Below are 14,179 nucleotides of genomic sequence, written 5' to 3' on the forward strand. Positions count from 1 at the left end.
GTGATAAACAACCAACCAATCAGCTCCTGTCTGACATTTTTCAAACACAGTCTGTGGCATGGCAGGTAGGAGCTGATTGGCTGGCTGTTTATCACTCTCCATTTTATCACTTTTGAAGCTTAGTGCATCTGGTCCAAAGTAACAACCAGTCAGCTGATTGGCTGGACATTTATCTCTCTTTATCAGCCTATGCATTAATCTCTTTTTAAGGTTTAATACATCTGCCCCAGTAGCCTGTAAAATAGCAGAAGCTGATCTCTTGATACTTTCTATCTGCGTTATCGCTCTCCATGGTTTGATACATCTCCCCCTCGGGGCCATTACAGATGTGGCCTCATGGATCTATCCTTTTAGTACAAGACACAGTGGGCCAGATGCACTAAGCTTCAAAAGTGATAAATTGGAGAGTGATAAACAAACAACCAATCAGCTCCTGCCTGACATTTTTCAAACACAGCCTGTGACATGGCAGGTAGGAGCTGATTGGCTGGCTGTTTATCACTCTCCATTTTATCACTTTTGAAGCTTAGTGCATCTGACCTCTGTTGTGACTCAGATACCTCATAAAGGGTAATGTTAACCAGACCTTCATACTTTTTACCGAATTTAGCACCTTATTCTCATTAAAGCCTCATACAAAATCGCTTCAAATGTAAGCTCGGTATGTCTGTTGCAGTGAAACCAGTGTAAAGCCGCAAATTAAGCACAATCTGTGGCGCTTAATTTGCAGATCTGGAACTATTCATCCCATCATGCTCTGCAACTGTTTAAGTATGGCTACATAGCATAACTATTACAGAGCATGCTGGGATGTGTAGCCCCACTCCCTGCAAAGTTTGGCTCTGGCCAGCAAAAGTTCAAACAACTTAATATCTGTTTCTGACACGGGTGACAGAACGTTAAACCAGGAATTCTCCCGGCACGAACACCCATGAAGCAGTAGCGGTTTCAGCTGTGGGGCAGTGTTACATATCAAATCTAACCTGCTATAGATATGCAAGAAAGCCTTCTTCCTGATTAGAACAGTTTCATGTAGATATTATATATTAATATTCATATTTACGGCCAGACTAACGATGGGTACCTACTGGACGACGTGTGTAGGATGTGCCATCTAGCGCGATGGGACTTGGCGGGGTGCCAGCATTGGCAAATGCGGGGAACTTGCCGCAGCATATCTCTTGCTAGTGTCGACCTGTGTGAACAGACGACAGAGGATGTCACTGATGTCAGCGACAGTGGGCCTTATTCAGATCTGCAATTTTCGCAGATGGACAAAACCAAGCTGCACTGCAGGCGGGAACAAAGGCAATATTTTTATTGAATCTGCACACACATTTATACTGCCTCTCTCTTTAGGAAGAATTGGGGCCACAATGGATTACCATTGTTGAGATGGAATTTAATTTATCACCGTACACTTGCGGGGGTGCCATAGTACAGTATTAGATATAAACAGGAAGAAAAAGAAGTTGCACTGATAGAGGCACACCTAAAAAAATTCTCCTTTGATTTTAAAACATTTATTTATTCATTTTAAAAGATTGGGGGGAGGGAGAATCCCTTTGGCCTTTCCATGTATGGATGTCATGCAGTGAAATCCATATCGGATTGCAGTAAGAGATCTCACGACAATCTGTCATTATTTTAATATTTTTGCAATCTTTTGAGCACCATGTTATATGTCTATATGTTGTTTATGTTTTGATTTTAACCCCTCAATATTTCACCCAAGCAAAGAGGTGTTTCCCCAATCGTCCTATAGATGAAAAGGCCAAAGGGATTCTTCCTCCGCCCCATCCTTTTAAAATGAAGCAATAAATGTTTATGTTTTAAAAACAAAGGAGAATCTTCCTAGGTGTGCATCCATCAATGCAACTTCTGCACTGCAGGTGGGGCAGATGTAACGTGCAGAGAGAGTTAGATTTGGGGGTTATTTTATTTCTGTGCAGGGTAAATACTGACTGCTTTTTTTTTTTTTTTTGCAATCAATTTTTATTAAGCAATAAAAAGGAAACGAACAGACATTCAATAGCAACATCGGAACAGTACAATAATGTTTCCATCAAAAGACAAGGTTACAGAGCCCAACATAGTATGTACCTAACTACATGTCCATCTGTATGGTAGAGGTGCCTTCAGTGACGTTCCGATGCCTAACTGGACACCGTGACCGTCAGAGAGATCTCAGAGAAAAAGCAGATGAGAAAGTTGGGTAATGATCGGCTCATGTGGAAGTTTAAGGATTATAGTGAATAGGGACAAAGGTTATATGGAGGGGGGGGGGGGGGAAGGGGTTGGGCGACCTATGGGGTTTATGGAGACTGACTAGGGGGCATAGTTTGGCAAGGAGCTCCCTCCCTGCATCAACAGGGTAGACTGCTTTTTTTTACACTGTAATTTCGATTTCAGTTTGAACACAACCCCACCCAAATCTAATGCTGTGTACACACGGTTCGATTCAGTGCCATTTTCGATTCGATGCGGACTATAGAACACTGAATCGAACAGTGTTAGCTGCATTCGATGCACTTCAATCCTTGGCAGGGAAGTGTATTTCTGCTTTGATCTGCCAGATCGAAAGCAGTTCCAAGTTGCTCAATGCAGCTCCTGCCCTCGTGCACCGTCCCCGCACCATCCCATCCTTTCTCCTGGCCGATGACACTGCATAACTCTCTCTGCAAATGTTACATCTGCCCCACCTGCTGTGCAGCATGGTTTTGTCTATCTGCAAAAAAATGCAGCCTTGCTTTGGAACTTGTCTTTCCGAACCGCCAGAATCTGCAAAATCGTTTAAAATGTCGTCCAAAGTATACCCGGCTTAACACCGAAATTTTATTGCATGCAAAAAAAATCCATCTATGCCAACCTCTTGTTCCCTCGTTGGTCTAAATGTGGTTTTCCGGCATTTACTAGTGCCATGTGGCAGGCCTGGTGTAATAACGAGGAGGACTTGAATGCAGGGTTGCCGACTTTCTCATTCTCCTCTCCGGGAGAAGCCCGGAGAGGAGAGATTCAGTAGCCGCTCAGGGGGCGGGGCTTAAGCGTGACGTCACTAAGCCCCACCCCCATGCTGGTAAACCAGCTAATTCAGTGATCTCCGTGGAGGGGGCGGGGCTAAAATGACGCGATTGTGTCATTTTAGGTCCGCCCCCTCCTCTGAGACCCGAGGATTGCGGCATTTTAATGCCGCGATCCGGGGGACAGCGGGGGTCCCCCCTGAATCCGGGAGGGTTGCCCACCCTTCCGGGGGTCCGGGAGGGAGCCCCGATTTTCGGGAGACTCCCGGAAATTTCGGGAGGGTCGGCAACCCTGCTTGAATGTATGGGAGCACAGACAGTGCATCTAAGAATTATTACCTGCTAAAGCCAATGTGTGACTCGTTATCTAACGCCATTAGCCTATTACAGGTGGCTGTTACAGAGGACACTAAATATTTCATGTGAATAGTTTCTATAAAAGGATTGTGCTGAGAATATGGCGTCTGACAGTATCCCACTCCCTCCCTTCGGGGAAAAAAATAAATCAGGAGCCATAATTAATATCAGAGTTTGTGTTGCAATCAAATATAATTATTCAACAACATGACTTTTCCGGGATCATGTGACATGAGGGAACCCGGCACATTCGGCAGCACAATGTGGAACCTTAATACACAGTACTCGAATTGCATTGCCTACTGTACAGAACAAAACATAGAGAAACATAACCTGGAGGAAGCCAATCTGCTCCTACCGGTCATTTTTCAAATCCAGCCTGTAACCAGGCAGGTAGGAGCTGATTGGCTGGCTGTTTATCACTCTCCACTTTATCACTTTTTGAAGCTTGATACATCTGGCCCTTTCATTTGACACTTTATTTCTCTCCCATCTGCCCAAAACCTTCAGCCCCTAGCTGTCATTTTTCAAACACACCCCATAAAATGCCAGTTAGAAGCGGAGTGGTTGGTACTTTATCTCTCGCCAATGCTTGATACATATTCCATTTATTATAATTAAACTCTTATATAAGAGAGGAGCTAGTGATCCCTTTTTAGGGATGGACATCAGTGCAGTCGCCATTGATGGTTGCCATCGATGGCGATACTGCAACCAGCCATTAATAGTGTCAAACTATGTGATGGATGACCATCGATAGTTTTACCTATGGATGGTCATCCATTTTGTTTGACTGACTGGCCCGTGGACCAATCTGAACATGGGGCGGGGCTTCACAAATGTCAGGGGCTGGGCTCTGCTCCGTGTCCCGGTACTTTGAAAAAAAATAACAACAGCAAAACATTGGTTTTGCTGTGCCATAGATAGAAGGAAGCCATCTGGTTCTCCCCCATCAATGGCAAAAGTATTCAGCCATAAACCATCGATGATTTTGCATCATCGATGGTCGATGGCCATCCCTATCCCCTTTTTTAAGCATTTTTTGTAGGCAAAGTTTAGCTCATTGGTACGGATAGATTAGTAATAAAAAAAAACATGTTCTTGCTATCATTTAATGTGTAAATTTATAAAAAATACGGAGTCTGGTTGCTATAGGCAACAGCTCCACTTGCCCTCTGCAGATGGTTCGATACATCTCCCCCTAATACTGCTATGACAAACCGCTTCTAATTCTTAAGAGAAATTGACTACATGCAAAACACAAGGTCAGGATCAATAAAGCTTTTACAGTAAATAGGCTGGGCACTGCTTATATAATGTATATGTCGCTCTGTCTGTCAGTCACAAATATCCAACGTACAGTACAGTAACTGACACGACAATAATGCTGGTTCCAAATCTAGACGGACAATATAAATTGGGGTCAGGGGGGTGCAGATATAGCGTTATTCTTCAACCACAGTGGGCCAAAATGCTGCAGCTGAATGATGAGTTTGAAAAAACTCAGGAGCCCGAGGTGTGCTCCCTACCACCAGTGCTGTGCCTAAACACGTGCAAAGGGGGCCGTGCGATCGAATTGGGCTATCTCCCGAAGGAGAAGGGCCCCGTTTTTCCCCTAACCCCTCTCAACCATAAGGCCGAAGAGGGGAAAATAGGGAACGGTGGGTCCTCTTTGCCGAAGCTTAGAGAGACCTTCTTTCCTCAACCCCCGGAAGGGTTAGGACTGTGGGTCCTCCGCACCTGAAGGTTTGGAGAGACCCTCAGTAGACTTCCCTTGCGGCTCGGGGTCGTCCTCGGGGGACCAAAGCTCTCCCCAAAAGGCGAGAGCTTCGGCACATTGGGGAAATGGAAGCCCGAAAGGGTCGACCGCACTACCCAAAAAACGTGACAAACTACAAAAAACAAGGAACGTGAAAAGTGACGAACGTGAGAGGGGAAGAGAAATAAATAATAAAGACCTCGGCCAGAAGGCCGGGGTGGGGGTGTGAAAAATTGTCCTACCCCATCCAAAAGGACGAGGTAAGGACGTGAAGCGCTACCTGAAGGGAAGTGCGCAGTGCAAGTGCTTACTAGTGCATGGTGATTTTGGGATCACCCGTGCATGTTCGGCACCCCCGAGTTTCCCCGGGGGCACAGTGCAGCCTCGGACTCCAAGCAACCGACCGATCAGCGTCCGACCAAGGTTTCTCTGCTCCCATCGTAGGGCACTTTCCTGCCCCTGGCATGGGAATGGGTACTCCACTGGGCTTTTCGACTGACTCCCTTAGTGGCTGCGACCCCCTCGGAAGAGCAATCTACTCAGTCTCAGTGTTACTCCGATCCCAAGGTTAAGGGCCTTTCGCGGTCTCCCCATCAGAGGCTACGAACCTCTGGAACAGGAGCCATCTACTCAGTCCCAGCCTTTCTCTGCTCCTTGGGAATGGATACTAGACTGAGCCTTTCGCTGTCTCATCCTTCGGGGGCTACGAACCCCGTCAAGAGAGCCAAACTACTAGGCCCAGTGTTTCTCCCCCCCTCACTAGTGGGTTTACGGAAACAACACCTCCTACCACTGGCAGAGGTGAAGGTACTCAGCCAGACTTTTCACCACTCCCAGGCAAAAAAAGAGGGGTCCCACACCCTCCGCCCATCAGAGCAGCTACTCAGTCCACCCAGGGCCGGTGCAAGGCACCGGAGCGCCCCAGTGCCGGGGGGGGGGGGGGGGTAGGGGTAGGGGGGGTAGAGTAGGGGTACGGGTACCTGTCGTTCGGCGCTCTCTCTAATCAAATCTGGCGGCGGAGGCAGCGGGGGTCCCTGCAGTCTATTAAAAATCACGAGCGCTATCCGCCGGGCTATGCGGAAGCGCTTCTAGTGTGAAAACTCTGGCAGCACGCTGATTGGCTGAGATCAGCGTGCGCCGTGCTGCCAGAGTTTTCACACTAGAAGCGCTTCCGCATAGCCCGGCGGATAGCGCTCGTGATTTTTAATAGACTGCAGGGACCCCCGCTGCCTCCGCCGCCAGATTTAAATAGACAGGTACAGGTACCCGGGCGGCATTTTCCGCCCTCCAGTGGCCGGCGCCCTAGGCAAATGCCTAGGTTTGCCTAGTGGTGGCGCCGGCCCTGAGTCCACCCTTTCTCTATTCTCTGCCAGAGGCCAGTCCATACCCACTGATAAGAACAGATACTACACTTGATCTTAGCCAAAAGGCCGAGAAGCGATGAATGATACCTGAATGATACCTCGCGCAGTGTGGTCAGACCCTGGCTGCATGCAAAGCAAATCATCCATCAATCATAATGAGCAAATATCTGAACGATCCCTAAACTTCTGGCGAGTTGATGCTTTCAGCCGCAGTCCGGTGTAAAAAGGACAAGCCCGCACAAACAACCTAACTTTATTGTTCATGTGTGTCGCTGGCGTGAGACCGCTGCCATGGCAACTCAAGATCAAAACATTTTAAAGAGATTGATTTATGGTTTCACAAACAGAGTGCCATAAGAAGAATTCACAGACGGACCAAGGACTGGAAACTGCAAGAGCGGATGGATTGTTTAGTGTGATGATGAAATGAGCGTTTCAGGGCGGCGACCATAGTGAATTGGTCCATCAGCTGGTTTCAGTTTGCAGCAAGTAGGTGGAGTTGGGACGCCTATTGCAGACAGGTCACCTGCACCCAGGATGCAGTGGGAGCAAATTACAATGTTAATTACTGTATGACATAGGGAGCAGACTGGGCAAGTTGGACGGAGAGGCTCCCACGAATGAGGCTAAGGGCCTAATTCAGTCCTAATCCCAGGTAAATTTGGGGACTTCCTCATCTTTGTGGCCAAAGCTTACACTATGGAACTTACGTAATGTAATCCGCACCCCCCTGGGTCCACGCCACCATCTATTATCTTTAGTAAAGTTTTGGCGGACAAAGCGGAGCGAGACACCGAGCCTGAAGTGTCTTGAGCGAAGCGAGCCCGCGAGAGAACAATGATGCTATTCTGAAAGCGGCTAACGTAACTGACGTCAGCTGTGGCCTCAAAGATGAGGAAGTCCCCAAATTTGTTCTCAAAATGGACAAAACCATGCTGCCCTGCAGGCGGGGCAGATGTAACATGTGCAGAGAGAGTTACATTTGGGGGAGTTATTTTGCTTCTGTGTAGGGTAAATACTGACTGCTTTATTTTTAAGTGAGACGGTCGACAGGCCAAAGGTCAACATGAGTATTTTTACTTTTTTTTTGTCCTGAATGTCGACATGTTCACCACCCAAGTGTGCCGCGTCCCTTCGCATGGCTCGCCGTGCCCACCTTGCTTCTGGCACTATTATATTCTACCACCACGCCGTAGTGGATGGCAGGATATGAAATACTGCCTGCTGGCACAAAAAAAGTTGAAATTTTCACTGTTGACCTTCCCATTGCTTGTGTCAACCTTCCAACCCTATCGACATTAGCCATGTCAACCTAATTTAGTTGTCGTTCTAAGCCCTGTCAACCTTTACTGGTCGACCCAATGCATGTCGAACTAAATAGGGTCGACCTAGTGACCATATCCCAACCTTAATCTCTCTGCACATGTTGCATCAGCCCCCCTGCAGTGCAGCATGGTTTTGTCCATTTTGAAGTAGGAGCTACAGTAAGGGGTAAAGTTACTAAGATGGGAGTTGTCTTGAAGATGGGATGTTCCTTATAGCAACCAAAGAGGTTCTATTTATTTATTTAGCACCTTTTATAAGATAACAGATAAAGGGCCATATGCACTAAGATTCAAAAGTGATAAAATGCAGAGTGATAAACAGCCAACCAATCAGCTCCTGCCTGACATTTTTCAAACACAGGCAGGTAGGAGCTGATTGGCTGGCTGCTTATCACTCTCCAGGTTATCACTTTTGAAGTTTAGTGCATCTGGCTCATAATCTGACTGGTTGCTACGGGCAACACCCCATCTTCAATAGAACGCCCATCTTCGTAAATGTACCCCTAATAATCAGAGCCAAACAGGTCACAACTCAAAAGTGTCACTTGCACAATACACATGTAATACAGTTTGCATGCCCTATTTAAAATATATGGTTTTTAATGGAGATCATTGACATATTTTGCTGTAGCACAGTGGTGTATCGGGCCCATGGGTTTACCAGTGATCCTTGGAATCTCTGCCTCCATCCATGCATCTTGCAGTCTAAATGTGGGACTTCCATTTCCTACATTATATGATATACGACCTGGCACTACGGCTTCATTTATGCAAATGCATTTATGGAAATCTGGAGGTAGCGAAACCTGAGAAGAGCCGAGCGCTACAGGTTACAACAGTGTACACAGCTCACCTTCATGATGTCCGGCAGGTGGGAGAGGTAGTACAGGTCATGGTGGGCGTTTGCGGCCACCAGGGCTAGGAGGTACTCGTTCCGTGCTTCGGCCAGCTGCTGTGCGCACACCACCGACTGCGCCGAAAACTAATGCAAAGAAATAAAAACATAGTCCTGATGATACTAATTTAATAGAGTCAGTGTAAGATAATGTGTCTACAGGCGAACAGCACGGTAGCACAGTGGCTAGCGTTGTTGCCTCACAGCACCAGGGTCCAATCTGTGCGGAGGTAACATTTCAATTCATACTTGTGAGCCTATTTCGCACCCGTGGCTTATAGAAGAGCATTAGGTGATGCATTGTGCAGCTTTGCGATTCAGCTGCGTAAGTTGTGGCATGCTGCGCCAAATGAGCACTAGCAGCCATATTGCAGCAACGGGTCGGGATTATTTGGTCGAACAAAGGAAGGTCGACATTCATTAGGTTGACCACAAAAGGTCGACAGGGTCATTAGTTCGACACACACATTAGGTCAACATGGGCAATGTCGACAGTCAAAGGGCGGTATTCAATGAGAATACCGGCGTGGTGCAGCGAATCCTTTTTAGGATTCGCTGCACATTCGCCACGTTCCGGAGCCTCGCCGGCTCCGGTATTCAACGAGTCAGGGGTTCGCTGCCCCTGACCGGCGAATATGAGCTCCTGCGGCGAATGCCGCAGGGAGCCTGAGGACGGTGGCAGGCAGAGAGATGGAAGTCTCTCTGCCTGCCCCAGAACGTTTGTGGGGGGGGAGGTGGGCTCCCCGGGTGCCAGGCAGCACAGGCTGCCCCCCGGGGGTGCCAGCAGGGGACCGTATATTCACTACACCCGATCGTAACGATCGGGTGCAGTGAATATATGAATAACTAATGAGCGGCTCGGCTACGGCGCCCCCTGCTTACAGCACATGAATACAAGTAGCATGCCCCTCCTCAGAATAAAATTCCTGATTTTTTTACACCAAATGTAAAAAACAAAACACTTTATTTTAAACGTTCACATTCCACTTCTCCATAAAAAGATAGCGATTGCTACTCGGTGAATCATGGCGAAAAAAACCTTCAAATGTATTCGCCATGTGGTCATTGAATAGGGTGATTCACCGTTTTAGTCCAAAATTCGCCAAACAGCACAAATTCGCCATAAAAACATGGCGAATCAGGCTCATTGAATACCGCCCAAAGGGTCAACATAGGTTTTTTGCGTTTTTTTCAGATGTCGACACTGTTGACATGGACACCATATCGGTGCACCGTGACCCCTTTTCTACTATTGACTATTCTATTCTTCCTCTATGCCGTAGTGGATGGTAGGGGAGTGAAATACCACCTGTCGGCACATGTCTACTAAAAAAAAAACCGTGAAAACCCATGTCAACCTTTTGACTATCGGCCTTGCCCATGTCGACCTAATTGCTTGTGTGGACCTAAAGACCCTGTCGACCTAAAGCCATGTCGACCTTTTGAAGTTGTTGACCTAATGAATGTCGACCTTCCTTTAGTCGACCTAGTGACCGTACACCGCAGCAACAACAAGCGCGGCTATATGTGTGTGTATGTTTTCACTGGGTACACAGATTTGCTCCCACACTCCAACAACATACTGCACTGGAAGGTTTACTGGCTTTGATTCAATTGTGATGTACGTGTCACAATTACAGAGGTGTCACATATTTTCTATCTCACCTTTAACACATACAAAGGGGTAAAAGAACTACCTCTTCTGTTGCCCGGAATCGACCCCCTCCCCCTCAGTAATCAGTGTGTGTGTATAAATAAGTATTAATAAATAAATTATTAATAAAAGGATAAAGTAAGAAAGAAATGGCAATAGAACGTAAGCAGCTGCAGATGCAATCTATACTGTTAGGTAAGGCAGAACTCAGAGTAATACCCTTGTATGCAGCATTTTTGGTGATGATGTAACTGTCCGGAAGTAGTTATGTCTGTGTAGAGCAGCAGGAGAGGAAAGCATAAAGCAGGTTAATATTTTATTGGCCTGTTTTATTGTCTTGTTCTTGAAAGGACAAATCATTTGAATCTACACGATTATAGAGTATATGTAGTTCATTTAGCAAAAAATTCAGCTCAAACGAGGAGGTCATCGTCAAGACAGAAGCCTACATGAGATTGACAAATCATGTTCTTTAGAGGGTTTCAAGAAATGGCAGGGACGTTGGGAAAGGTGTATTGTCGTGAAAGGAGATTAGGTTGAAAAATAAATAAATATTTTTGTGAAAATGTTTTGTCTTCATTCTTAACACAGGAATTTATTGATCCACCCTCATATATACAAACACACATATATACACACACACACACACAGAAAAGAGATAGGGATAAGTGTGTATGTGTGTATATATATATATATATATTCCATTTGTTGTCCATAGAAGCAGTACTTGCCGCTGATTTCTCCCATCTGAGATGACTATTACTGGCACACCTACACAGGCACTGGCCTGGCCGTATACTATGACAGCTGTTAAGTAGACGGTTAAACCTGAAGTAAGCCCTGAATGACTGTCTGATGTACATTGGGAAGCTGCTGGCGGTGGTCCAGCCTTTAATTCGTCTGGTAGCTCACTAAGGTCTTTAAAGACAATTGTTTGTGAATGCTCTAACAAGTAAAGCCAATATATTAAGCCCTCACATCCTGCCAGGAAAGGATCTCAGGACCTGGATGTTATGCGTTACCTTGGCACTGAGCTTCTGCAGGTTGGCTTTGGAGTGGAAGATGCCGTGGTCACTCTTCTTTAGCCTGGTGAGACGACAGAGCAGCATGTGTGATTATACAATCCGCGGAACTATTCTGCTTCTACAATACAGAGGACACACATAGCACACAGACAATGGGACTTCTACGGTATCCGGGACCATAGGAGAGCTATACATTATGGGCAAAAATGTGTCTCCTATGGATCTATCATGCTGTATAATGATTTCCCGAGCAGGATTCAAGTTCCGTAGCTGCTAATGATTAATGAAAGGTAATTAGAAAAAGGCAAACAAGATGTGTTGATCCAGCAAAACTAAACTTGGTCCTTATATCCAAAGACACCACCAATACAGCCTATCGGCCACCATCATCTGCCTCACTTATATGGATATAGATATAGGGCCCGTTTCAGACTTGATCACAAATCCGCTTTAGTAGCAGATGGACAAAACCATGTGCACTGCAGGTGGGGCAGATGTAACATGTGCAGAGACAGAGTTAGATTTGGGTGAGTTATTTTGTTTCTGTGTAGGGTAAATACTGGCTGCTTTATTCTAACACTGCAATTTAGATTTCAGTTTAAATACACCCCACGCAAATGTATCTCTCTGCACATGTTACATCTGCACCAACTGCAGTGCAGCACAGTTATGTCCGTTTGCTAGAATACAGCTTTGCGATCAGGAGTGATTTAGGCCCCTAGTCATTTGTTCAGTCACATGGATATCTGGATACCCGCACACTGGACAGGGAAAACTCAATAGACATTGCTTGATGTTGACCCTGCATATATTTATATATAGAACACAAAAAATAGACTTTTGTTTGCGCTAATAGATACACTAATAGATAGTAGCAGCACTCTATATTTCCGCCCTGTTAGTGGAGGAAGAGAAATATAGATAAAGGGTAGACATGGAGTGAGCTATATAGTGTCCACCACCTTTTACCCAATTCAACGGTGGACCAATACAGTTTCAAAAAAATCGTTAACATTTTATTCGTCAGACATAGGTTTCTTTAGTTCAGTTCTTCCAAGATGGAAAGATACCCGACGCGTTTCGTCATAAATGACTTCATCAGGGGAAAAACATTCTAAACCATAGAATACAGGGTTTAAGGCTGAACTTTAAATGGTTTCTCCATTTATTGATAATCTTAATGCATACGGAAAAAAAATTCCACCAGGAAAACCGTTGAATTGCGTAAAAGGTGGTGGTACATTTTATTCATCAGACATAGGTTTCTTTAGTTCTGTTCTTCCAAAATGGAAAGATACCCGGCGCGTTTCGTCATAAATGACTTCATCAGGGGGAAGACATTCTAAACCATAGAATACAGGGTTTACGGCTGAACTTTAAATGGTTTCTCCATTTATTGATCTTAATGCATACGAAAAAAAAAAAAAAGGAAAACCGTTGAATTGTGTAAAAGGTGGTGGACACTTTTGAGGGCACTTCATATCTACCCTTTATATATTTATATATATTAATTAGAGCATGCCACTTCCACGGCACCTTTCTGCTCCAATGAAAATAGTCTAATATTTTTTAAATTGTACCCATATAATCTATTATTTCCATTTTCCACTGCCGCTACAACCTGGGTTAGTGTCATGATAATACAGGTTGCAACTCAGTGTAAACGGATCCCTAAAAAAAAAAAAAAGTTATCCAGGAAGTGGCCAGGACTGGACCCAGGAAGGACCTGGGTGGACAGATTTGTTAACGGGTAACCTGGGTGGTTCGATCGGGGTCCTGATTACAGCATGGGGATAGAGCGATTTCCCGGCACGTGGAGATGATGCTATCTTCAAACGCTGGCAGAACAGAGACTGCACCCATGTGAGGTGCTAACCCGGGAAAAGCCACGGGTTGGTGCCACAGTGGGAGCCGCGTCTGACCCAGTTTGGAATCGTGTTTCAAAATCTCGGTCAGACCCAGGATTTTCGAAGAAAGTGGTATTACTTAAAAGAGTTATTTGTCTATGACCTCTTTCAAGTTGCAAATACGATTCAGGCAATGGCTTCAGCTAAATATTATTTGGCACTGCTAGAATTGGTTTGCAGTAGATCTGCCTTATGACTGTAGCATTGGGGTGAAGATGGGTGTTGTTGGCAGTGGGTCAATTGGTTCTACTCTATGTCAATATAGAGGCACATTTATTGGATAATACAGGAGGAAATGTGTCAAGACTTCTACACAGTGGAGAAGTGTACCGGAGGAGACGTTTCCCATAGCAACCAATTAGATCCTAGCTAGCATTCATCAAGTACATTGTATAAAATGATAGCTAAAAGCTTATCCACACTGTGCAGGCCACACATATCCACCCTCTTTCTTTTTCACATTTTCCATCCTCCTGACCACTGGCCAAACTGCTGGGTCACCGTATCATACAGCCAGAGGCGGATTGGCTCACCGGGAAACCGGGCCATTTTCCAGTGGGCCGGACCAAAGGTCATTGAAAAGGGGCCCACTTTTGCCCACTTCCAAAATGGCCGCGGGAGGGCTGCTGCGCATGCGCACACAGTACCTCCCAGGCTCCCAGTTCCCCCTCCGCACGGCCAGCACTGAAGAAGCAGCAGCAGGTGAGCATTATTGCATACCGCCGCAACCCCCCCCACCCCGGACGTACATACCGTCACCGCTAAACAACCCCCCCCCCCGGACGTACATGCAGCCGCTTCCCCCCTCCCCCCGGTGTACATACCGCCACTGCCAACACCCAACCCCCCCCATCCCCCGCGACGGATTCGGGA

At 46.1% G+C, this 14,179-nt stretch overlaps 1 protein-coding gene and 1 non-coding gene across 2 annotated transcripts in view; both read right to left on the reverse strand.

Annotated features, from left to right (window-relative positions):
- Positions 1-14,179, reverse strand: part of FCHSD1 (FCH and double SH3 domains 1) — an 81,676-nt gene that overhangs the window by 49,413 nt on the left and 18,084 nt on the right. The window contains exons 7-8 of the mRNA XM_083181508.1: positions 11,397-11,460; positions 8,679-8,807 (exon numbers count right to left, since the gene is read on the reverse strand). Of these exons, the coding sequence (XP_083037634.1) occupies positions 8,679-8,807; positions 11,397-11,460 (193 nt within the window). The remainder of the gene's footprint in view (positions 1-8,678; positions 8,808-11,396; positions 11,461-14,179) is intronic.
- Positions 6,388-6,578, reverse strand: LOC146076289 (U2 spliceosomal RNA). Its single transcript, XR_014473735.1, has one exon. It is a non-coding gene; the product is annotated as a U2 spliceosomal RNA (small nuclear RNA).

Source organism: Crinia signifera, chromosome 4 (genome assembly GCF_055691185.1).
Source record: "Crinia signifera chromosome 4, ASM5569118v1, whole genome shotgun sequence".
Taxonomy (NCBI): Eukaryota; Metazoa; Chordata; class Amphibia; order Anura; family Myobatrachidae; genus Crinia; species Crinia signifera.